The sequence below is a fragment of the Bos taurus genome, chromosome 18 (genome assembly GCF_002263795.3).
Source record: "Bos taurus isolate L1 Dominette 01449 registration number 42190680 breed Hereford chromosome 18, ARS-UCD2.0, whole genome shotgun sequence".
Classification (NCBI taxonomy): Eukaryota; Metazoa; Chordata; class Mammalia; order Artiodactyla; family Bovidae; genus Bos; species Bos taurus.
The window spans coordinates 47988206-48014079 of NC_037345.1; the positions used below are offsets into that span (position 1 = coordinate 47988206).

At 52.5% G+C, this 25874-nt stretch overlaps 1 protein-coding gene and 1 non-coding gene across 6 annotated transcripts in view; one reads left to right on the top strand and one right to left on the bottom strand.

The window, feature by feature from the left end:
* SIPA1L3 (signal induced proliferation associated 1 like 3) overlaps positions 1-25874 on the top strand; it is a 253122-nt gene that overhangs the window by 218504 nt on the left and 8744 nt on the right. For 4 of the 5 annotated variants that reach the window (XM_024979038.2, XM_024979040.2, XM_059877520.1 and 1 more), the window contains 4 exons: positions 5765-5986; positions 19718-19883; positions 20632-20878; positions 25169-25312. In XM_024979038.2, coding sequence (XP_024834806.1) covers positions 5765-5986; positions 19718-19883; positions 20632-20878; positions 25169-25312 — 779 coding nt within the window. The remainder of the gene's footprint in view (positions 1-5764; positions 5987-19717; positions 19884-20631; positions 20879-25168; positions 25313-25874) is intronic. The other variant, XM_024979044.2, reaches the window with a different exon arrangement.
* LOC112442471 (U6 spliceosomal RNA) lies at positions 25756-25860 on the bottom strand. The gene has a single exon (XR_003030562.1). It is a non-coding gene; the product is annotated as a U6 spliceosomal RNA (small nuclear RNA).

Here is a 25874-nt window from a genome sequence, read left to right on the forward strand (position 1 = left end):
CCTGGCTGTGTGCATGGGCTCAGTGCCGGCCGCTGCCCTTCCTGCCACCTGCTCCGCCAGTGCTCTTCCTCCCAAAGGCAAAGGCAGGCCTCCCCTGGTGATCTGGTGGTTAAGAGTCCACCTGCCAATGCAGGGGACAAGGGTTCTGTCCCTGGTCTGGAAGGATTCCACGTGCTGTGGGGCAACTAAGCTCATGCTCCGCAGCTACTGAGCCCCCACGCTAGAGCCTGTGAGCCTCAAGCACTGAAACCCGAGCACTCTAGAGCCCATGCTCTACAAAAAGAGAAGCCACCGCAACTGGAGAGAGCCCACACTCACCGAAATTAGAGAAAACCTATGGCAACAAAGACCCAGTGAAGCCAAAAAAATAATAATAAGGCAGGGGCACGGCTCCCTTTGTGCCTGTTGCCCGCCCGGGGCCACCCATCAGCCTCCCCAGGGATGAACAGACCAGAGCATGGCGCACTCCCAGGCAGCTGTGCAGTTTCTTCATTCAGCCTACAGTTTTTCTGCTTTCACTCCAACAAAAGCTTAACTGTTCCCCCTGAGACAGCACAGGTAACTGCCCAGCCTCTCTGGGGGAAGGTGGGGTGAGAGTATAGAGCAGAATGTCCCCTCTGCAGCCCTGGCTGAGCCCGGAGCCTGGGCATTTAGCCCCTGGACACACCACATCCCTGTGTATCTGCAGCTCCAAGAGCACATTCCAGTGCCCAGGCCTACCCTGAGCACTTTGTGCAGATGTGACCTCGTGAGACAAGTGTGTCGTTGCCTCGATTCTCAGAGGAGGAAACTGAGGCTCGTCGAGGGGAAGGGGCTCCAGCAAAGATCACAGCATGTCAGTTGGTGCTGGGCTTGGACCCCAGGTCAAGTAAACAGCATGGTCCATGTTCTCAGCATGGTTCTCAGGCAGTGCTGCTGCCTCGTTTTTCAAGCTGAGGCTCGGGGAGGGCACCTGGCCTTGCAGGTGCTTCAGAGAAAAGGTGTATTCACTCTGTTGATTGGTGGCCTAAGAGCTCTACCCTGTACTTGGCACCTGGCGCAGCTCATGGTCCAAGGGGGAGTGAGAAGGGGCGCCCGTCTGAGCAGGCCGGGTCGAGATGCACAACATATTCAGAATAGTTCTTTGTGGCCCTGCTGTGTGTGGGGGGCACCCGTTCATGCCTGAGGCTGGTAGAGGTTGAAAGCAGGGACAGTCGTGGGAATGCCTTTTGGCTCTAAGCAACAAGTCCCAGCTCAATTGGAGGAAGTCTGTTACCTCTGAGAACATGAAGTCCCACGCTAGGGAGGGCCCCATGATTGGGGAATTTACTGACTCAAGGACTCAGGTTCTTTCCCTTTCTTTGTTCTGTCTCCATCGGCCTGCAGACTGGCTCCCCTCACAGTCTCAAAGTGACTGTCCACTGTGTCAAGTGGAAGAAGAGGTGACGTTTACTACAAGTGGTCTTTGTTTGTTAGTTTTCCAGTGAAGAGACCTTCCCCAGAAGTCACCTAGCAGACTGTCCGTCCACACACACACCTGATGCTTCACTGTCCAAAACAGATCACAGACCTACCCCTGACCCATCCCAGACAGGTGGCATCCAGCATTCGGGAGTGTGCCCTGGGCCGGGTGCCAGGTCACCTTCCTCAAGGATGAGTAAAACCAGCCTTCATTACAAGGTGACGGGGAATAGGGTGACACCCAGTGCCTGCCACAGGCTAAGGGAGCAAGCCCCTCCCAAATGGGGCAGTGGATGGAGCCAGCTGGCAGACACAGAGAATGGGGTGTTCTTTTTCCCTTCCTTTGATTATTATTATTCATCTTGGCCATGCTGGGTCTTTGTTGCAGCACACAGGCTTTCTCTAGTTGTGGCATGGGGCAGGGGCTCTCTAGTTGCAGCATGTGGGCTTCTCGTTGAAGAGCATGGGCTTAGTTGCCCTGTGGCAACTAACCCCAACCAGGGTTTGATCCCCAACCAGGGATCAAACCTGCGTCCCCTGCACTGGGGGGCAGATTCTTAACCACTGGACCCAGTCTTCCTTTTGTTTCTTTATCATCTCTTGTTTGTTTTTTCCAGCTCATAAAAGCTGAACATGCCTGATGACAGGATAGAGAAATATGTACTGTAGAAATATAAAAGTTAGGGTAAAACCAGTTAGGATATATTCATAGAGTGGACCACCTGCAGCCATTGAAGGGAGAGGGTTTTGTGTGGACTGACATGGAGAGAGCTCCAGGGCATCGTGTTAAGGTCAAAGCCAGGTGCCGAGCAAGCTCATGATAGGCTGCCATTTATGTTAAAAAGGAAAATTGGGAGGCTACACACACTGGGCTCTGTGTTGAAGAAGAAGAAAGGGGAAAAGTCAAGGTTGCCTCAGAGAAGGAGACTGGGCTGTCAGCACTTTGATTTCTGCCCTGTGCTGTGTATGTGGTTTCATCTCCCCTGTCATTACTGCCTCCAGAGATAATCAGTGTGCACTCCTCCAGAGAGCTTTCTCCAGATCTGTACCAGCCCAGATCTATCACACATATTTTGACAGTTACCCAAAACAGGAAAAGCACTTTACATTACACCCCAGTGTGGACATCCTCAGTAAAGTTTCACAAAACCACTTACCTTATTTCATATGAGGTACACTGAGGTTTTTTATTCCAGTCTGTTTCTCCCCACCCCCTACCCCAAATAACAGTCAAGATATAGTAAATTGATTTCATGGCCCACAGTTGGGGAAAAAACTACACATTTCCTTTTCATAAAAATAAAGACACCCCCCCCCAAAAAAAAAGCCCAATAACATTTGACAACACATATACATTTAAAAAAAGAAAAAGCACACTTTGCATGATGCCTTGTTTCCACTTCCTGTAGCTCAGGCATCTGTCTTCATCCATAAACAGAAGTTGACCTCATTCTTCATACTAGCTGCATAGTTTTTGATCATATGGATATGCTTGGACTGATCTAAGAACTCAGGCCACGTCCAGCTTTTTCCTGTTTACACACAGCATTGCAGTGACCATCCTTGTATGTGCCTGCATGTCCTTGTGCAGGCTTTTCTCTGGCATAGATTTCTGGGAGATCAGAGGCTAGACTGACACTACTCACATCTTTCAGTTCAGCTCAGACACTGTCTCCTCCTTGGGGAAGCCCTTGTGACCTCCCCAGATAAAGTCCAATCCTGATGTTACATGCTCCGTGACTCCCTGAACAACCCCTCACCAGTGCACAACCTTGGACCTGTTGACAGATGTTGCTAAATTATAGAAAGTCTTTATAAGTCAGTCAGAGCTTGCATTTGAAAATCCATTCTGACAGTCCGCCTTAGGATTGGGATGTTTCAGTATCACATTTAATGACGTTACTGATGATAATTAGATTTTCATTTGCCGTTTTGCGCTTTGTTTTCTGTGTTTACTGTCTTTCTCCTTTGTCCTTCCTTTACTTTTGCCTTTTGTGTTAAATTAGTTTTAGTACACCATTTGGATTCCTCTTAACTTTAATTATAGTATGCATCTTATCAATGTATTTCAGATTAGTGCTGACTGAATACCAACAAAATATAGAAACTTTCCTCCAATAAAACCCCATTCCTTTCCCTCTCCTTCGTGCTATTACTATCATACATTCTACATCCATATATGTTATAAACCAAACAATATAGTGTTATTATTGCCTTGTACAGTCTTACATGTAACTTTAGAAGTTAGAGAAGAAATAAGAAAACCTAAATATTCTACGCTCCTGCTCAGCTGTGTCCAACTCTTTGTGACCCTATGTCTATAGCCCACCAGGCTCCTCTGTCCATGGGATTTTCCATGCAAGAGTACTGGAGTGAGTTGTCATTTCCTTCTCCAAAATACTCTATGAAGTCTTTTATTTTAACCCATTCTTACCATCTTGGACCCTTCACTTCTCCATGTGAATTCAGGTCATCACCTTCAGTCATTTCCTTTCAGCCCAAGGAATTTTTACTTATTAGGCAGATGTGCTAGCAATGAATTCTCTGAGTCTGTTTATCTGGGGACATCTTTATTTTGTCTTCATCTATGAAGGATAGTTTTGCTGGATATAGAAGTCTTGGTTGATGGTTTTTTCTCTCAGCACCTTGAAAATACCATCCCATTCTTGATAACCCACTCCAGTATCCTTGCCTGGAAAATCTCATGAACACAGGAGCCTGGTGGGCTGCAGTCCATGGGGTCGCAAAGAGTGGGGCACGACTGAGCAAGTAACACACACTGCCATTGATTCAAATGATAGGTCAGCAGTTGATTGTATTGATTCCCTCTGTATATGATGAATCTTTTTCTCTTGGTGCTTTCAGAGGTTTTATCTTAGTGCTTGACTTTCACTCATTTTTCTGGATGAAGTCTTTGTGTTTATCCTGGTGGAGATTTGTTGAGTTTTTCAGATGTGTAGATGAATGTTTTTTTATCCAGTTTGAGAAGCTTTTAGCCATTATTCCTCCAAACCTTTCTTCTGACCCTTTTTCTCTTCTCCTTCTGGAACCCTCAGTGAAGTTCTACGGTGGCAGAACTTGCTTGTTCATTGAGCTGGGCAGGGGATGGGAGGAGCCCCAGGCTAAAACATCAGATTCCCTCTGTTCTTACCCTGAAGTTCAGTTTTTCAAGAAAATAAACAATACTTGGATTGTTGCATGTCCTCGGTCAATTTCCAGAGTGCTGAAATGGTTGTTTTTGTTGATTTTGTGCTTGGTGGGGAGAGAATTTGCCAGTCTTCTCATTCATCCGTAGTCAGAAGTCCCACCCTTTAATTTTGCTGAATTGACCTTCAGTAAGCTTTTATTAACTTGCACTCCAAGGACATTAATTTTCCCATTAAAGACCTCTTACTTGAAGTGGAATTAGAATTTTATTTTAAAGTTTTAGAAGCTGATTTGCTTCAGTGGGGTCAGCAATTGGGTCCCCAAGAGTTGGGTCCTAATTAACCACATGAGGTTCATTGTAGCATTAACTCCACAGGAATCCAGCATTTGGAATATCGAGCTGCGGTTTTAGATTAGATCAACTGGAGTGGTGTCTGATGTATATTAGTGCTCAAAAAGTCTTTGAGTGAAGATACTATGTGGCAAGGCATAAGTTTAACAAAAATAAGTTACAGAACAATTTATTAGCATGGTCTCAGTTATATGAAAACATAATTCTCGCACCCTTCAAAAAAAAGGCTCCTGTTTTCCAGTTGTATACACGTTTTTCTTTTTGTCTGTTTTTCTTTTTCTTTCTTCTTCTTTTTTTTTTTTTAAGCCATGCTGTGCTGCTTGTGGGATTTTAGTTCCCTGGCCAGGGATCGAACCCAGGCCCCCAGCAATGAAAGTGAGTCCTCACCACGGACCACCAGGGAATTCCCAACATGTATGTTTTAACCATAGGAAAGGGTTAGGAAAGAAATACAGCAAACTGTAAACCGTGGTTACCTCCAGAGATGGGTCGGCGGGCCCCCCACCTCCAGCTGTGTAGGTTGTGCTCAGGATACAAGGAATCTCCAGGGGGGTGGGCAATCATCTGCCCACAGAGGGTGACTTTTTTAGATACCCATAGAGGTATCAACTGTGCTAGGAGGACATCGCTGGGAGGGGATGGAGGCTGTGAAGGGAGCATTACCTTTTCTCCACGTAGACATCTATGTATTAGAATTTTCGCGGCAGGATCTCTCCTGTGTGAATGAACTTCTTTATTGTTTGTTTCCCAAGAGTAAACTTAAACAGATAGACTTTTCGAAACGTGCGACGGAGTTATTTTACTTTTCGAATTTTTACATTGCAGCGATATGAGCTCAAGGGCCGGCTACCCCGCTCAGGTTCACAAGACAGCCAGCACCGAGACCCCGCGGCCCTCACAGCTGGCCCAGGCCAGCGCCTTCCAGCTCTCCACCTCTGTCCCCAAGTCCTTCTTCTCCAAGCAGCCCGTGCGCAGCAAGCACCCCACGGGGTGGAAGAGGACAGACGAGCCCCCTCCACGGCCACTCCCCTTCACTGACCCAAAGAAGTAAGTGCCTGGGTACCTGGTGAGGCACCCCCAGAGCCAAGCTTGGCATCTCGGGACAGGGGGGAGGGTGACCCCTCGCTCCCTCATCTGTCAGTCACCATGCCCGTCTACACACTGGGAATACAACCGCGCACAGGCCGACAGGGCCCCTGCCCTCCAGGGGGTCGTGCTGGTTGGGGAACGGACAGCAAATAGGGTGACTAAGAAAAGTGTGCGGAGTCAAATGGTGGCGAGCCTTGTGACACATCTGGATGAAGAACGTTCCAGGCAGAGGGAACAGCAACTGACAGACCCTGAGGCAGGAGCAGGCTTGGTCTGTGGGGGGAAGGCCAGTGTGGCTGGGACCATGTGAGCACGTGAGGTCAGAGAGGCAGTGAGCACAGATCGTGGAGGGTTCTGTGGGCCCCAGGTAAGGGCCTGGGCGTCTGCTGTAATTCAGGGGGAATCGAAGAAGGGTCTGGAACAGAGGGGGACAGACCTAAGTTGAGTATTCACAGGGCCTCTGTGGCTGCATGTGGAGCATGGTCTGCAAGGGATCAGGAGACAGGGGGCGCTGGTGTGATGGTCCAGGCAGGACACAAGAGGCCTGGGGTGGGATGGAGGCTGAGGAGGAAGAAGGAGGCAGCTTTGGGATAGATTCTCTGAAACGGGAGTCAGCAGGTTCCACTGGCAGATCAGATGTGGTGTGAGAGGAAGAGCAAGGTGGAAGGTGATACCAGGTCTTTCAGCCTGGAGGATGGGCAGACTCTTCTTGAGCTGAGATGGGGACTGAGTGGGGAGTGGGCTCAGGGCTGGAACTGTAGAGTGAACTGTAAACCGTGGTTCCCTCCGAGTAGGGAGCTCCAGAGCTCAGGCCTGGACGGGCTTACCCTTTTTTATTTTTCTGCTGCACTGGGTCTTGGTTGCTGCACGAGGGCTTTCTCCAGTTGCAGTGAGCAGGGGCTACTCTTGTTGTGGTGCACAGGCTTCTCATTTGGGTGGCCTCCCTTGTTGGAGCACAGGCTCTGTGCACGTGGGCTTCAGTAGTTGCAGCTTGCAGGCTCTATAGAGTACAGGCTCAGTAACCCTGAGTCATGTGGGAACTTCCCAGACCAGGGATCGAATCAGTATCCCCGTCATTGGCAGGCAGACTCTTAGCCACTGGGCCACCAGGGAAGCCCACAGACGGATTACTGTTGTGATGTGCAATAGACACGGAGGAGGCAGTTGGGTAAGGAGTCTGGAGCTCTGGGAAGAGGTCAGGGTGGAGAGAATGGGACTATTGTTAACATAAAGGCTGGAGAGGAGGGGGATGTAGGCCTCCACCTGAGATCCCTAAGTGTTCATACAAGGAGGAGGATCCAGTGAAGGGGGAGCCCAGACAAATGTGGGGTCTGAGAGCCCAGGGGTGACAACTGGGAGCAGTCAGGGAACTGAGAAGGGGGTTGAGCCTCCCAGAGGTGACTGGAGGTGCCAGAGAGAAGCCAGGGCAGAACAGGAGGCAGCTGGTTTGGGCCATTTTGCTCTGAAACCAAAAAGAAGAGAGGAGTGGTCAGTTAAAAACCAGTTCTTTGAATTTGGAGGTTTTATTTATCTTAATTTATCTGCACTGCTCAGCACGTGGGATCTTAGTTCCCCAACCTGGGATCGAACCCATGCCCCCTGCATTGAAAGTGCGGAGTCTTAACCACTGGACTACCAGGGAAGTGCCGATTTTTGAAGTTAGAGTACAATGGTACTGAAAATTTATCCAGTACTCACCACATACCAGTTTTGGTGCTGAGCTCTAGTCCATGAATTGATTCACTGAATCCATCTCAACAACTCTTCCATGAGTTGTTCAGTCATTCATTTCCGACTCTGCAACCCCATGGACTGCAGCACGCCAGGCTTCACCATCTCGTGGAGTCTGCTCAAACTCATGTGCATTGAGTCGGTGATGCCATCCAAACATCTCATCCTCTGTCACCTCCTTCTCATCCTGCCCTCAATCTTTCCAAGCATCAGGGTCTTTTCCAGTGAGTTGGCTATTCTCATCTGGCAGCCAGAGTATCAGAGTTTCAGCTTCAGCATCAGTCCTTCCAGTGAATATTCAGAGTTGATTTCCTTTAGGATTGACTGGTTTGATCTCCTTGCAGTCCACGGGACCCTCAAGAGTCTTCTCCAGCACAACAGTTGGAAAGCATCATCACGTTCTTTGGCTCTCAGCCTTCTTTATGGTCCAACTCTCACGTCCGTACATGACTACTAGAAAAATCATTGCTAGTGATTTTTGACTAGACGGACCTTTGTTGGCAAAGTGATGTCTTTGCTGTTTAATATGCTGTCTAGGTTTGTCATAGGTTTTCTTCCAAGGAGCCGGCATCTTTTAATTTCATGGCTGCAGCCACCATCCCCGGTGCTCCATGAAGCAGACCTGTCATTTGCTCAGCTTTACTGCTGAGGCCCAGAGGCTCATAGCTGGGAAGGGGTGGAGCTTGGGTCAGAACCCAGAAAGCCACAACTCCTCTTCAGGTGGGGGGCCTGCCCTCCTCCATTCTGTTCTCTGTAACATCCTCTCTCATGACCTGGAGGGGGCCATTCAGATGTGTGGTGACACAGAGCTCATAAGGAGAGAGCTGTCAGGAGACAGAAACAGGATCCCTGGAGAGGTGGGCGAGCGAGCAAGTGGAGAATCCAGTTCACGCTGCTCGCTGACAGCCAGGGGCCACTCTGCAAACTAGATTTTGATCCTCCCCTCCCCTCACTAAAACCTCCAGCGACTTGCCCCACCCCCAGGACTAATGACAGAGGACTAATGACTCCTTTCCTGAGCGCATGTATCATACCAGGCACTAGCGCACTGTGCGCTTTGCCCAGACTCCCACCTGGACCCCGCACGACGCGCCCGTCACCCCTCTGCCCTCATCTCCCACGCTCCCCCAGGCTTGCTCCACTCCACCCACCCGGCCTCTCGCGGCTCCTCGGTCTTGAGTCCCACCAAGTGCAGGCCGACCTCAGGGCCTCTGCAGTGGCTGTCACCAGTTCCCAGAATGCTCTTCCTCCACGTCTTGTGGCCGAGGTGGGATTCTGGAGCTTGGTCTGGTGCCACCTCCTCATTCGGGTCTCCCCAGCCTTCTGTCCCCTCTGCCGTCACTCCATCCCTGGTCTCTGTTCCATGGCCCATTCCTCCATGGAAAGCAGGTGACAATCTTGGTCACAAGACAGGTGTCAGCTGACACTGTGTGGGCACTCCCATCAGTGAGTGGGATGTCTGAGCCTCACATCACACTCCATTCTCACTGTAACCCCATAAAATACGGTAAGGCCCTCATTTTTCAGGGTGCCAGAGGGTCCAGCCCTGCTGGCCCCACTCTGCTCCTCCATGGGAGCAGCCTCCCTGCCCTCCCCAGCACGTGTGCTGTCCCTTCTGCCTGGGTGCCCCCTGCCCCACCGGCTCTGTCCTGCCCACCTGGAGTTTGCTCGGGCTGCCATAACAAAGCACTGCAGACCGGGGGCTCAACAGCACAAGTGTCTTTACTTGGAGCTCTGGAGGCTGGAGGCTGGAGCCAAGGTGGAAGCAGGGTTGGTTCCCTCTGTGGGCGGAAAGGAAGTGTGTGTACCACACCTCTCTCCCAGCTTCTGATTGATTGGCCAGCAAACTGTGGGGTTTCTTGGCATGTAGATACATCTGGGTATGTGTCTCTGTGTCCACATCTCCTGTTTTTATAAGGACACCAGGGTCAGTCTTAATTGGAGAAGGCAATGGCACCCCACTCCAGTACTCTTGCCTAGAAAATCCCATGGACAGAGGAGCCTGGTGGGCTGCAGTCCATGGGGTCACACAGAGTCGGGCACGACTGAGCGACTTAGCAGCAGCAGCAGTAGTTGCCTCATTTTACCTTGATTGGGCTTCCCTGGTGGCTCAGATGGTAGAGAATCTGCCTTCAATGCAGGAGACCTGGGTTTGATCCCTGAGTCAGAAAGATCCCCTAGAGAAGGGAATGGCAACCCACTCCAGTATTCATGCTTGAAGAATCCCATGGACAGAGGAGCTGGCAGGCAACACAGTCCATGGAGTCACAAAAAGTCAGACATGACTGAGCGAGTAACACTTTGACTTTACCTTCATTATCCCTGGAAAGACACCATTTCCACATCAGGCCAAATTCTGATATTTGGGACTTCAACATATCATTTGGAGGAGACCCATAACGCCAGCCCTCAGGTCTCACACAGACCTGCCATCCTCAAAGAAACTCTTCCAAGACCCACACCAGGTTCATCCGTCCCATGGACCCCACACTTCTTCCCCTGCTTGGCCTCTATCCAGAGCACATCACACAGTCATTTGCTAGAGATTCAGTTCTTCCCTGTCAACCCGTTGGACTAAAGGTACTGGGACAGCAGACCCACCTGAGCCCCATCCAGGACAAGGTATGTAGTAGGCGGTCAGAAAGTATACCTGGCAGACTTCCCTGGCGGTCCAGTGGTTAGGACTCCACGCTTCCACTGCAGGGGCACAGGTTTGATCCCTGGTCAGGGAACTAAGATCCTACATGCCACCGTGGCGTGGCTGAGAAAATATATACCTGGAGAGGTGACAGCCAAAAACAAACAGCAGCCCCTCTTTTCCCACCATAAGATCCAAAGAAAGCTTTTTATGTATGTGCGTGCATGGCATAAAAATATGTAAACTAAATATATAAAATACCAGGGGACACAGAATAGTTTCGTGGTTTCTTATTAATTTGGTTACAGATAATTTTTAAAATCACGTGCTCTAAGTAACATGTTAACTTAGAATTAATGCTTTTGTCCACATACTTTTAAGAAAGCTGCTTTATTCAAAATCTCCCCGAGCATTTTGGAAATGTCTTTGTCATTGTTAGAGACACTTCTGAGTCACCTAACCTAGTTTTCCAGAAAACATTGTCTTTACTTCCAGCTAAAGTATTTGAGGCTAAACATGTTTTGTTTTTTTTTTAATCTGTGTGTAATTCTGTTGCTGAAATTTTATCCCAAGGCATGAGAACTCATTTGCATAACTTATTTACCTGCTTTTACTGATACCTCCCCTGCCAAGTGGGCTTCCCCGGTGGTGCAGTGGTAAAGAATCTGCAAGTGTAAGAGATGCAGATTCAATCCCTGGGCCAGGTAGATCCCCTGGAGGAGGAAATGGCAACCCCCTCCAGTGTTCTTGCCTGGAGAATCCCCATGGACAGAGGAGCCTGGTGGGCTACAGTCCATGGGGTCAAAAAGAGTCGGACATGACTGAGCGACTAAGCACACACACACACACACGCCCCTGCCAAGTATTGTCATAAGCCCTTTACCTTTTTTAACTCATTTAACCTTCACTACGAACAGTGAGTTGTAGGACTTTGTATCCCATTTTCCAGGTAAGAAAAATTGAGGTACAGAATGGTTAAGTCACTTGCCCAAATTCACTCTGTTAGTTAAGGTTAGTCATTGCAGGTGTCATGGTTGTACAGAGACCACCACATATTTCTTTTAATATTTATCTTTATGTACTTATTTGGCTACCCTGGGCCTTAATGGCAGCACGCAGAACCTTTGATTTTTATTGTGCATGCGGAATCTTTGGTTGCCACATGTGGGACCTTAGTTCCCTGACCAAGGATCAAACCCAGGCCTTCTGCATTGGGAACTCAGAGTCTTAGCCACTGGACCACCAGGGAAGTCCCATAGGTCACCCCTAATATGAGTGTGTCCCCAAAGGAGTAATCACCAAATCTGCCTCCTTTCTCACTGATTCTGGTCAGGGACCTCTGACCTATCCCCAGAGTGCTATAAATGGCTGCAGCCAGCACAGGGGTGCTGTCTTTCAGCCAGACTGTGTGGATGGGGCTTTACAGACCCCCCAGGTCCTCCCGGTGACCCTGTTTCTAGAGGAGGAAACTGATGCACAGTTAAAAGTGCGTAGCCTGGGTCACCCAACTGGAAGTGGCAGAGCTGGGATTCATACCTAGAAAGAGAACTGGCAGGGTATCTCATCATGGGAAAGACTCAGACAAGGCTCGCATCCGAGGCCGGACTCGCGCCTTCTGAGGGCTGCTGACTTCTCGGAGGAGACAGTCGCCTGTTTGGGGGCACACGGTCCATTGCACGAACAGCGGAGTGAGCTGGGGAAGGACAGAGGAGCTGCACTCTGAGGGCACCCAGGGCACTGGGGTGGAAGCCCCCACCCCCCGCAGCCAGCCCCTCTGCTGCAGGCCCCGGTCAGCCCTGCAGCTCTGCCTCAGGAGAGGGCCGAACAGCCCCATTTTGACTGCTTTGTCGCAGGACGCTGAACTCACCGGGCTGCCTTCTCCCCACCATGAGAGCAGCACAGCGTGGGGGTCGGGAAGGACTCCCTCATTGGCCGCTCACCCCTCCGTCACTCAGTTTTTCTCTCTTTAAACTGGCATGACATCCTCCCCACCTCCCAGCTGTGAGGACTTCCTGAGGTAACTCCCGGGAGGACCCCAGCACGAAGGTTGAGCTGCACAGGGCTGAGCAGGAGAGGGGGTGACCAGGGTGGCCAGGCTGGGGCCCCACAGAGCAGGAGACAGAACCCGCGGTCATCAGCACCCCCTTCCTCAGCCATCCAGGGCACCTCCTCCCCGCCAGGCTGGTCTCAGCCCAACTGAAAGGCTGCCGTGTGGCGCTGCTGGCCCTGCTCCCTGCAGACAAGGCCTGGTGAGGAGGAGGAGGAGGAGGCATGCCCTAGGGAATAGCCTGCTTATTGCTTACGGTGGAGCAGTGGTTGTGGCGGGTGGTCCCCCAGGTCACATCTCAGGACCCAGGCTCCAAATGTCCTCACCCATAAGAAGGGCAGTCTTGGGACTTCCCTGGTGGTCCATTGGTGAGGACTCCCACTTCAACTGCAGGGGGCATGGGTTCAATCCCTCTTCTGGGAACTAAGATCCCATATACTGCATGGCGTCACCAAAAAGTGGGGGAAAAAATGAGCAGGCTGGGGCCTGAGAGAGAGCGCGTGCTCAGGGGGCGAGCTTTGCTGCAGCTGCCGTTACTGCCACCGCAGTCAGGGGCAGTCCCCTGAGTCAAGCCCAGGACCCGACTCTGCGGTCACTGTGTCAGAAGCTCCCAGGGCATCAGTGCTCTTGCCGGTAAAGCGAGGCGATGGAAGTGATGGCCATAGGGAAGGAACATAGCCCCGTGAGACACCCCAGCCCCAGAGTGGGGGCACACCCCCCCAGAGCCTCTGTCACTGCGCCCAGGCACACTGAGCACTGCGTTCGTTCATCAAGAGCGAATCTCAGGCGGCTCAGAGCACGGGGCAGATGTGGCTTCCGCGCATCCTCCACTCACCGTGTCTCGGTCCCCAGCCTCTAAAGGGGAGGACAGGGGTGTCTCCCTCCCCGAGGCGGCACAAGGAGTCAGCGAGGCCTCGGAAAGGGCCGCTCAGCATTGGCATTAGCATCTAGCGGTTTCCTCGAGTTTAGGGGCCCTGGGTTCAGCTCAGCACAGCCACGGAAGCAGCAGCATCCCCACCCCACGGCAGGGTCGACCCCCACCCCCACCCGCCTCTCCCAGCCAGCCTTCCAGGAAAATCGGCCTGCCGCCCAAAGCGCAGACTCGATGAGTGTCCTCGCCAGCGAGGCTGGCAGAACCCCCAGCTCAGGCAGGCCAACCGACAGTGGTGCTAATTAGCTTAATTAACCCAGCCCCAAGGGAGCTGCCCGGGTTGGAGGCCAGAGCTCCCAGTCATCTGGGATCAGGCCCAGCCAAGTCAGAGCCTTTGGTCGCCTTCCACTCCTGGCCCAGCCATCACGGGAAAAAGAAGTTGCTGTTGTCCCGCTCCTAACTACAGGGCCTTCTTTGTCATTTTTCTGTCTCCCTCTTTCTTTTCTAACGTGAGTGGTTTAATTCCCCAGTGTGGCAAATGCAAGTTCAAACAACACAGGCAAATTAGGGACTCTGTCCAAGGCTGTCAGTCAGAACTTTGAGAGAGGGTACCTCCTCCTGGGTGTTTTCTTCATTTGTGTGTTCGATGGTAAAACACGCAGAGGATAAAAACCAAACTAGTTCAAAAGGGTATGCCGTGAAAACCAGGCCTCACTCCCTTCCCTGGCCCCCAGCCATCTAGCTCCCCTCCCCAGAGCAACCATTGTTTCATTTCTTGTCCATCCTTACAGAAATGTTCTGAACACGACAGAGCACACGTGAGTGTGTGTGTTTCCTTCCCGCCCCCCGCTTTTTTTTATCCATGGGGTCACCTCCTGTCTGTGCTACAGCCTCTTTGACTTGCTCTTTTCTCAGCTTGGCGACAGCTCCGTATTAGACAGAACACAGAAGGTGATCTCATTCTTTTTAACAATCAGAGTCGAGTCCATTTTATCCTCAGAGGTCATTAGATTTAAACATTTATAAAGGCCAAAGATCTTGAGAAGGAGGAAAAAGATCAGAGGTGCACAAACCCAGTTTTTTGTTTTTTTTTTTCTTTTAACCTGGAACGAATGCCATCTTAAATTATTGCTTAGAATTTTCAGTTTAGACAATACATTAGGAAATCCTCCCAGAAGAAAGAGAGTGTGGACAAAAATGATGAGTTTGACTCTCCAAACTGAATTTCATCATATTTTATTCCTTTTAGACATGTCATAGCTGCCCACTAACAGTGTCAGGCCATGTGGAACTTGCAGTGTATAGATAGATGTGGAGCTGAGGGTCGGAAAGAAGGTTCTAGCAGGATTTCTTCCAGGAAGCCAGCCCTCCGCTGGAGAATCAAGAGAGCCCCACTCAAGTCCTAGGGGTCCTGAGAGCTGGGAAGATAGTTTCAGCAAATGAACCCAAATAGAGCAAGGAAGGAATGCTTCTGTTCTCCTGGCTTGACTTTTTAAAGTATCTCTATCCTTTTATTTATTTATTTTTGTTGGCTGTGCTCGGTCTTCATTGCTGTGCACTGGCCTTCTCTAGTTGCAGCAAGAAGGGGCTACTCTCTACTTGCGGTGCGAGGGCTTCTCATTGTGGTGGCTTCTCTTACTGCAAGCATGGGCTCTGGGGTGCGTGGGCCTCGGCAATTGTGGTACACAGGCTTAGTTGCTCCGTGGCATGTGGGATCTTCCCAGACCAGGGAGAAAACCCATGTCCACAGCATTGGCAGACAGATTCTTAAACACTGGACCACCAGGGAAGTCCTCTATACTTTCTCCTGGTTTATGGAAATCATTTAAGCTTGCTGGGAAAGGAAGGGAGAGCAGAAGGGAGGTTGGAAAGAAGGAAGGAGATGGGTAGGGAGGTCAGCTGATGGGTTGGAAGGAAGGTCAGTTCTGTGTGATACACAGTTAATAACTCAGTCGGTGTGCCTGCTGGCCTCATCCCCACCCTGGACGTAAACACAAGACTGCAGGTGAGGTGGGAGGAGTGGGACCCCAAAACAGTTACACAGGACGAATCACTGGGAGATGAAGACAGTGAAGAAGTAGCACAGGAGAGTGTGAGGTAGCTCACCTGGGCTGGGAGGCAGCCACAAAAGGTGGAGCGTCAGGGAAGGCCTCTCTGAGGAGGTGACATTTGAGTGAAGCTGGGTGGATGAGAAGCTGCCATTTGCGGGGAATGCTGGGGAGGTTGCTCTGGGCAGACAGAACAGCCGGTGCAAAGGCCCTGAGGCAGGGACTTCCCTGGCGTGTTTCAGGAACCTTGGGAAGCCTGTATGGGAGGAGGTGAGGGCTGAGGCAGGGTAGAACAGATTGTTTTGGACCTGGTGGGCTGTGGCAAGGAATGTTTTTAGAAAGAGGATCCCTCCCACATATCCACCTTAGGAGCTGAGAGTTTAGTAAACTTGAATATACCACGCTAAGCTGTGTGTGGCTTTCCTGGTGGCTCAGACAGTAAAGATTCTGCCTGCAATGCGGAAAGTCCTGGGTTTGATCCCTGGGTTGGGAAGATCCCCTGGAGAAGGGCACGGCAACCCACTCTAGTATTCTCGCCTGGAGAATTCCATGGACCGAGGAGCCTGGCAGGCTACAGGCTATGGGATCACAGAGTTGGACACAACTGAGTGACTGAGCACAGCACAGCATAAGCTGTGTGTGAGTTTTGTTTCCTAAAAATGCTTTCACACCATACATACCACTTTTTTTTTAATATGGATTTGGCTGCACCAGGTCTTAGTTGTGGCACACAGGATCTTTAGTTGTGGCATACAAACTCTCAGTTGCCACATGTGGGATCTAGTTCCCTGACCAGGGATCACACCTGGGCCCCTGCATTGGGAGTGTGGAGGCTTAGGCACTGGACCGCCAGGAACGTCCCCATAACTTGTTTACTCCCATGACGTATCTGAGCAAACCTCTTCCCACGTCATGTGGACCAAGTTCTCTTGTCTTCAGCAGCTGGAGGGGATTGTTCTGGGGTGCTGCTGGCCCTCCCTGCGGGGCCTCGCCCTGCCACTGCTGGCCGGCGCTGTTTCCTCCCTAGTCAGGACTTCACAAAGCGTCCCCGCACACCTGGCACCTTAAAGGGGACACTCCCAGATGTAGAACTCCTAGGGTGGAGAGAGTGCACGGTTTTACATTTTCAGCAGGTCATTTTACACCCTTCCCAGAGGGGAGCCTCATGGGCAGCGCCCCTTGTGCAGGGGATTCTGGGAAATGGCAAAATCAAAAGGGAAGCGGCAAGGGTGAGGCCCTTTTGAGCTCCCAGGGGAATGGCATGTACTCTGGGGTGTGTGTGTGTGTCTTTCTTGCTTTTGTCTGTTTCTCTCTTTTGGATAGAAAGCTTTTCGTTTGCCCAGAAAGCATACTTGCCTAAAAATGACGGAGCCAGAATTACCCTAGCCCTGGAATTCTCATTTGAGAAGGAATACGACCTAACAAGAAAAAAAAAACTTAACCACCCTCTCTTCCTTCCTTTGTTGAAACCCTAAGGCTGGCAGCTGAGAAAATAAGAGAAAAAATAAAAAACATAGACTTCAGTACCCTCAGGAGCCCAAGATATCTTATTTCTTCCTGAGTTCAAAGACTCTTTTCTTTTTCTTTCTTGAGTTACACAATGATGAAGTCTGGGTGTCAGCTCTTTTTAAACTAGTTTTTATTATTATTTTTGTCATAATACATGATGATAGCAAAATAAATTCAACCAGTTAAGAAGGGTGTTTTTATCAGATGAAAAGTGAAAGTCTCATTTTTCCACCTTCTAATATGACTCCTACTTCCCAGAAGTAATCATTGTTCATAATTTCTTCCAGGATTTATTTTTTAATGTATAAAAGCTTTTTAAAAAATATTTATTAATTTATTTGGCTGTGTCTGGTCTTAGCACATGGGATCTTTGTTGGGGCATGTGAGCTTCTCCAGTTGGGGTGCCTGTGTTTCTCTTTAGTTATGGTTCCTGGGTTCAGTTGCCCTGCAGCATATGGGAATCTTAGTTCCCCGACCAGTAATTGAACCCACGTCCCCTGCATGGGAAGGTGGATATTTAACCATGGGACCACCAGGAAAGTCCCTATAAAAGCATATTATTGCACCCAATGTGATTATGTTTCACATACTATACGTCTTTCATACACCATCTCTTTGATAGAAACGTGACAGCCAAGCACTGTCGTGATGCCTGTGGGCGCTGCAGCCCGGTGGCCTGGACTGGAATCCTAACTCCTCTGCTCCCAGGCTGTGTGACTGTGGACAGTTACTTTAACCTCTCTGTATCTCAGTTTCCCACCTGTAAAGTGGAGATGCCAATTAACAGTGGCTCCCAGGGAGGGCTGCTGTGTAGATGTCACAAGTTAGCTCGCATGGAGCCCTCGGACTGGTAGATAGCACCCGGCTCTGTGCTTCTGTTGGCTGTCATTATTTCTTTCCTGGGGGGAGAGGGTGGCAACACCTCAGATGAGGGATCCAGTGTTGGCTGGAAAAGTAGGACCTGATCCCAAAGGCTGGGCCAGACTCAGGAGGCAAGAGGAGACTGCAGGGGAAGTCCCAGGAGTGGAGGACAGAGAGCCCCCAGGAGCCAGCCTGGGCCAGGGAGCTGGGGTGACAGCCTGTGGTGCCTGCAGAATGGGAAGGAGCAATAGGAGGGGACTGTGTGCAGCTCAGAGTGCCCAGCACCTCCAGAGAAACGGTCAGAAGAGCAGCTCTCATCTCCCCAGCGTCCGCCCGGTGAGGTGCTGGCCAGGCAGTTTGCAGCAAATTCCAAAATGTAGTAAGGTCACTGTGTTTTCCTGCAAACCAAGGATCAGAGAGGTGGTGTGACTTGCCCAGGGTCCCACAGCAGGAACAGGCAGTCTAGACTCAGACCCAGAGCTGTCTGCCCACCAGGGCTCCTGCTCTTAACCCCAGACTGTGCCTCAGTGACTTTTAGATCATAGAGTCTTCTGGAAGGCAGCCCTGGGTCAGCTTTGGGAATGCTAAAGAAGAGTGTGGTGATCAGAGTGACCTGGCTCACAAATCAGCTTCTGAAACAAGATTGGAAGTTGTTCAGTCATGTCCGACTCTTTGTGACCCCGTGAACTATATAGTCCATGGAATTCTCCAGGCCACAACACTGGAGTGGGTAGCCGTTCCCCTCTCCAAGGGCTCTTCCTAACCCAGAGGTCAAATGCAGGTCTCCCGCATTGCGGGAGGATTCTTTACCAGCTGAGCCACCAGGAAGCCCAACGAGAATGGGAGACCCAGTAGAAAAGCCAAATAGTAGCAATCAGAGGCTGCTCCAAGCCCTTGTGCCTCGTCTTCTAGGTCCTCCCAGCCACCCTGTGATGCATGAGCCCACCCCACGTGATGGAAAGCAGAGTGAGGGGGATCTGGTGCCAGGCCCTGGAGCACCCAGGCCAGAGGTCTGCTGTCTGTGGCCCAGCCTTGGCCCAAAGGGACCGGTCCCCCAGGGGAGTCTAACTCTGTGGGACCCTCTCCCTCTTCTGTGGCTGGAGTCCCTGCTCCACACCATCCCTGTTTTCCACCTGAACAACTCTGGAGTTTCCTGTCTCCTTGTTGCCATGAGGGTGATGTCTCTGTCCACAACTCTTCTAAAGCACAAATCAGGACCAGTCACTCAACAGCTCAGACTCTCCAGATACAATCCTGAGACCCCTCTGTGGCTCATAAGTTCCTGAACACCTGCCCCAGCCCCTCCCAGGCCTCCCCTCCTCCCCCTCACCGTCTTGCCCCCTACGCCTCTGTAAACTCACCAGGCTTGTTCACACGCCTCAGCCCAGCACTCGCTGATCCCTCTATCTGGCATCCTCTTCTACCAGCAGATTCCTGCCTTCTTCCCTTTCTGCTCAGATGTCATCCCCTTAGAAAAGCCTGCCTTGGGGCTTCCCTGGTGGTCCAGTGGTTGAGACTCCATGCTTCCAGTGTAGGGGGCACGGGTTTGATCCCTGAGCAGGGAACTAAGATCTCCGTGCCATGTGGCACTGCCAAAAGATGACAAGAAAACCCAGCCTCCATCCCCAGAGACCCCTATCCTTTTACCCAGCTTTATTTCTCTTCAGAATACCTCTCTCCACCTCGCACTGTGGGGTCTCCCGCTCATTTATTCACGGTCAGTCTCTGACGGGTCTGCTCCACGTTCACTGCTGTATTCCCGCTGCTGAGCACACACACGGTACAGAGTGGGTTTCCAGGACACATCTGGGGGGTGGGCAAGTGGAGAGGATAACCCAGGTCTCATCTCTGTCCATCTTCACCGGGTGACGTGAGGACGCCGTGGTCAGTCATCCAGTGGCGGTTGGCTCCCTGGGGTCAGAATGGCTTTGAGAAGTGACTCAAGCCTCCCAAGACCCTTCTGACTGTGACCTTCTCCTTCCAGGCAGGTAGACAGCAGCACGAAAAACGTCTTCGGGCAGCCGCGGTTGAGGGCCTCCCTCCGAGACCTCCGCTCCCCACGGAAGAACTACAAGTCCACCATCGAAGATGACCTAAAGAAACTCATCATCATGGACAACCTGGCGCCCGAGCAGGAGAGAGACACAGGCGTACGTAGAGGCTGCCCCCACCAGGCACACACCCATGCTCCTGTGCATGCAATCAGACAGGCAGAGGGAGGCGGGGCCGGGCCGGGGCGGCTCCCTGCACTCGCTCCAGCCTCTTCCTGCCCGCGGCACCTACCAGCCTATTGGAGTATGCGTGTGCCCCTGCAGCCAGGAGTCAGGATGTCACGTTGGTCAGGGATAGGATCACAGTGTGAGCCAGCCTGGCAGGCTCGCTGGAGCTTTATACCCACTGGACCGCTCTCATATCCTTTTCCCTGAGCGCAGGGTGGAAGCAGCACCTGCCTGCCCAGACCACAGGACCAGGAATGGAGGGGAGTGCTCAGGGGGCACTTGGGCTCCTGTGACCCAGAGGTGGGGGAGGCCAAAACAGCAGGCGTTCTCTGTCCCTCTCGTCTCTGCCTCCCCTGGGTGGGCCCCAGTCTCTGCAGGGTTTCCCTCCCACCAGCTCTGGGGGGAGCCAGCACTCGTCCCAGGTGGTCCCCACCAACACCTGGGTCTCCTGCTCTAGCTGAGGTCACCCCACCTTCCCTACCTCCCCTGGAGCTGGAGAGTGGGGTCGGCCCTCCAGACCCAAGTGGGCTGCAAAGAGGGGAGGAGGAATCCTCAGAGAGAAGTGGGGTACTTTGGGCAGAAATGGATGCTGGGTGGGTGAGGACTGCAGATGGTGGGGAAGAAGCATCCGAGGGCAGTAACCATGGGCCTGGCCGTGACCACACCCCTGTCCCGGCAGCAGTCTCCACAGAAGAGCCTACAGCGGACGCTGTCAGATGAGAGTCTGTGCAGTGGGCGTCGGGAGCCCAGCTTCGCCAACCCTGCCGGCCTGGAGCCGGGCCTGCCCAGCGACGTGCTCTTCACCAGCACCTGCGCCTTCCCCTCCAGCACGCTGCCCGCCCGCCGCCAACACCAGCACCCCCACCCACCTGGCGGCCCTGGCCCCGTCCCCACCACCGCTAGCAACAGCTTCCCCGAGAAGAAATGTGAGCCCGGGAACCTGGAGGCTGGTTGTGGGTGGAGGGAGCAGGAGGGCATAAGCATGTGGATCACCTCGAGGTCAAAGGCCATGGGTCATCAGTGTCAAAGTCAGGTGAGGGTGGGAACTGAAGTACATGGGAGCGTCCGGGGACCGCAGTGGTTCAGCACATTGGGTGTCACCCTCAGAGCAAGGAATTGTTGGCCAAGCATCAGTCACCTAGGAATGGGGGGCCCCCAAGGATTGAGGTCATCTGAGACCAGAGAGAGGGCATTAGTCTCTCTAGGTGTCTCCAGACTGGAAGCTCATTACTAGGGCCCTGAGGATCAGGGTTTCCATTATATGTGCCCCTTCCCCAGCTCCCTGTTGCAGCACCAAACAGATTACCTCATGAATTTTTTTTTAATATTTATTTTTATTTATGTATTTATTTGGGTGCTCCAGGTCTTAGTTGCAGCATGCAGGATCTTTAGTTACAGCCTGTAAACTCTTAGTTGTGGCATTTGGGCTCTAGTTCCCTGACCAGGGATCAAACCTGAGCCCCCTGCATTGGGAGCACAGAGTCTCAACCACTGGGCCCCCATGGAGGTTCCTGTCTTCACATACATGACTTCCTCCAGGCCTGCCAGCTCTCAGCAGGAGGGGATACAGTGGTGTGACCACCATCAGCAAATATTTACTGAGGGAAGTGCTATGTGCACGGTTGCGCGCTGGCTGGGGTGAGCTGTCCTTCAGTCCGCACTGTAACCCTCTATCCGCAACCTCAGAGGCTCTGAGACCAGAAGGCAGGGCAGAAGTCTGGGCCAGGCGCCCCCTGGCAGTGCCCGACCTAGACGGATATACGGCTGTTCATGGCCCTTCTTCACCCCACTCGGCATGAAGCGTCTGTTGCTGAGTTGAGGAACACGGGTGTGTTGAATGGGGGCCGCTGCCAACCTTTCTGGGTGTATGTGCATATATAGAGTATGTCATTACTTTGTCAGATCGCCACAAACTTTGACTTCAGAGATGTGCCCACCCCAGGTTTCAGCTGAGGGACTGTGCCCTGTAGCATCTGATGGAGCCCTTTTGTACACCACAGAGGATGGGATGGAGGCTCAGGGACTCTTTTTTGAGGGCTTCTGTCTCCCCCCTTAAAATTCTTCCACAGCTTCTCATTGACCTCGTATCTGGGTCCATAGACCTTGCCCTGGTATTCTGGGGCTCCACCCTAGGGCCCTTCCTCAGCGCCTCCGTGAGAACCTCCTGGCCCACACTCTCTCCTCAGGGTATCCAAGTGACTCCCCCTGCCCGCCATGCTGCTCCCCCAGCCCCGTGCTGGCTCCCTGACTCCCGCTTCCCCTTTAGGGCTTTGCTCAGATCTGGCTCTTTGCTGGAGTCTCCCATAAGCCCCAGGCTGGATCCTCCCTCCCAGTTTAAACTCCAGAGCCCCTGTTCTGCCCCTCTGTTGCCTTCTTCCCACTGTCTCCAGCCCCTGGTCTGGGCCAGGCTCTGCTGTAGGCTCTGGGCACCCAGCAGTGGGGGGCACACAGCACCTCTGCCCTGGTGGCACTGAGCTTCCCGGCGGTTTCTCTTGCTTCCCTGATCTTCACTCTGTGTCTCCTTCATCAGCCTCTCGCCTCCACTGCCCTGTCTGTGCCAAAGGCAGGGCCTGGCACGAGGAGGCATTTGACACATGGTGAGAAGGCAAGAGACGGGCCAGGGCAGGAGGGTGCACAGAGATCACAGACAGACAGACAGACAGGGCGCCTGCCTGGCTCTACCTGTACTTTCAGTCGTGTCAAAGATGCTGCCTCCTCCAGGAAGTCATCTCCCTAACCAGGCTGAGTCAGGCAGCTCCTCTGGGCACCCCTTGCCCCGGCTCCCTCCCGTCCCGTCATGCTGTCTCAGCCTTGTGTTTCCCCATCACAGCCCCTCTCTCTCCCGGTGGTCACTGTGTGGGAATGAGTCTGTCTCCCCCGCTGGACTGGAGACTCCCTAAGAGCAGGGCCCAGGGTTGTTTGGGTCCTTACAGTGACCGCAGCCCAGGGCCTTCTCTCTGATGAAATACACACACACACACACACACACACACACACATATCCCTTCTCTGTGCCCATCTGACTCTCCTGTCCTCCTGAACCTGAGAGTCCCATCTGGCTGGGGCCCCAGGCCTTTCCACATCTCCACGCCTGCTCGAGAGCCCTTCCCAAGCCACGTCGGGGCTGAAGAGGGGCTGTCAGCCCAGTCCCAGGCTCCGCTGATGAAGAGCCCTCAAGGCCAAGGAGCCTCTCACGAGGCAGTGCCTGAGATGACTGGCATGGCAGAGGCAGCTGCTCCCGCGGTCCCCACCTGCTCGGCTGTGAGACACTAGGAGGCTGGAAACGGGAGCGTGGGGATCGAGGACGTCCTTCAGCCTGCCTTCTCATCCATTCCCCTGAGCATTCATTCACTTGCCAACTAGCACCTCGCATCCTGAGAGCCGGGTGGCCCGAGATTGTGGTCAGGTCCTGACCTCACAGCTGTAACCTCCCTGTGCCTATAGAAAAAGCACCCACCTCACTGAGTTAATCCGAGAATCAAGCTAGTACATGGAAAACACCAAACTCAGGGCCTGATATGCAGTAAGCGCTGAAAAACACTCTAGCTGTTGATGTATTTATTTGTCAGTGTTTTGTCACCAGGAGAGAGCATTCTAACCTCTCATCAGTCAGGTTTTTGTCTCTGAACTAAGACGTGAACAGGGAGCCTCTCAAGACCAATGCCGCATGGGGCTGGGTCAGCGTCAGGCCTCACGTGTTAAAATCAGGTGCCCCCACCAGCGAGAGAGAGGGTGCAAGGCAGCTAGCTTCCTGCTCTGAGCCCCAGTCACCCGCTCTGTCACGCAGGGTCATAGTAGCTCTTCCCTCCTGGCTAATTTGGGGGAGTGGGGGCTAAGAGATGATCGCTGTAGTACCCGGTGTGGTGCCCGGCGAGAGGATGAGCCTGGGGTACATGGAGCAGGCCCAGCCTTTCTTGCCGGAGTCACCGCCTGACCTCCGTGCTTCACCGTCGCCCTCTGCCCTCCCCTGTAGGGTCTGTGAGGCCCCAGCGAGTCAGGGCCTAAGCCCCACAGGAGGCCTCCATCTCTGCAGCAGATGTCACCGTTGACACGCTGCTGGTGCCTTCCATCCCTTCCAGCACCCCGAGACTCTTTCTCTGCTTGTCCTGTCATGCCTGAACCCACCAGGTCTCCCCACAGTGACCCTAAACCCCAGCCGTACCCCAGAGCCCCACGATCTGTCTGCAGCCTGGCACTCTGCCCTCTGCTCCAGACGCACATGGTCTGCACGCCACCCACGGCTCCGTGCGGGTGTCTCAGGCATCTCACACTCACACCTCCAGAAGCCTCCCTTCTGGTCCCGCCCTCAGCCCTCCCAACTCAGTGCCAGCTCCCAGATCCTGAAGTCCTCCCAGAGGCCCCTCTGTCTCACACCCACGTCCACCCTCAGGGACTGCTTTTGGCCCCACCTGCCAGGCAGACCCAGGACCTTGTCCCTCCAGCCGTACTGGGTCCTGTCTGCCTTCATCTCCCTCCTGGACCGTCCCAGGAGCCTCCTCACAGCCTCCCTAATCCCCCCACACAAAGCTGGAGGGACTCAGTGGATACCTGCAACAGCTCAGAACCCTCCTGTGGCTCCATCTCACTCAGGGAAGCGATACGGTTCTTGTCATAGCCCCCAGGGGCCCTGCGCCATCCAGCCCTGTCAGCACCTTCTGTCCCGGCCACGCGGGCCTCCTCTTTTTTTTAGGTTTGTCTGTGCCGGGTCTTAGTTGTGGCGTGTGGGGTTTAGTTCCCTGACAAGGCATCGAATCGAGGTCCCCTGCAGTGGAAACATGGAGTCTCAGCCACTGGACGTCTACAGGAGTACCCTCCTTGGTGTTTCTTAAACGTCCAGGCACGTTCCCGCTTTAGGGATTGATTTCTCACTGGTTGGTTCATCTGCCCAGAATGCTCTTCTCCCAAGGTGTACCCCCTGACCACACCCCAACAGCCTCGCCTCCTTCTGAGTTTTGTACAAAAGGCCATCTTCTCCACGAGGCCTCCCCGGCGCCCCATTTCAAATCATACCCACATAAATATCCAAGACTCCTACCCCTTACCCTGCTGGTTGTTTTCCTTGGCATTTATCATCTAATAAATATAATTTATTCATTTAATTATATATAAGTGTAACAGTTATGTAACGTTACATAATTGTATGGGAAGTGTAAAGGAACGTGTTCATTTCTTTATTTCTCCCACACTGTCACTCACACCCATCCTCTCCCCACCCAGCCACCATCTCAGCCTCCGAGCTCTCACTGGCCGACGGGCGGGACCGGCCCCTGCGGCGTCTGGACCCGGGAATGATGCCGCTCCCTGACACAGCTGCTGGCCTCGAGTGGTCCAGCCTGGTGAACGCAGCCAAGGCCTATGAAGGTAGGCGCCTTCCACTCAACCCCAGCAGATCCCACTCCCTTCTCTGTTCTGGAAGGATCCACAGAGGGCATTGAAGCTTTTTGTTTTTTCTAGCTTACTATATTTTACTTGTGCCTCTATACTGCTGTGCTCAGCCGTGTCTGACTCTTTGTTACCCCATGGACTGGAGCCCACGAGGCTCCTCTGTCCATGGGATTCTCCAGGCAAGAGTACTGGAGTGGGTTACAGTTTCCTCCCCTAGGGGATCTTCCCGACCCAGGGATCAAACCCATGACTGTTGCATTGGCATATGGGTGTTTACCACAGAGGCACCTGGGAAGCCCACTCAGCCTCTTTGTCAACATTACCTTTTCTTTTTTTTTTTTTGTCAAACTGGGCCTTTTTCTAAGAAGGAAGATGTGTTTTCTTTTTAATTTACTTTCTAATTGGAGGAAAATTGCTTAAAAAATATGGAGCACTTCACGAATTTGAATGTCATCCTTCTGCAGGGGCTATGCTAATCCTCCCTGTCCACCCACTTTTAGTGTATGTGCTGCCAAAGCGAGCACGGCCTCAAGGCTTT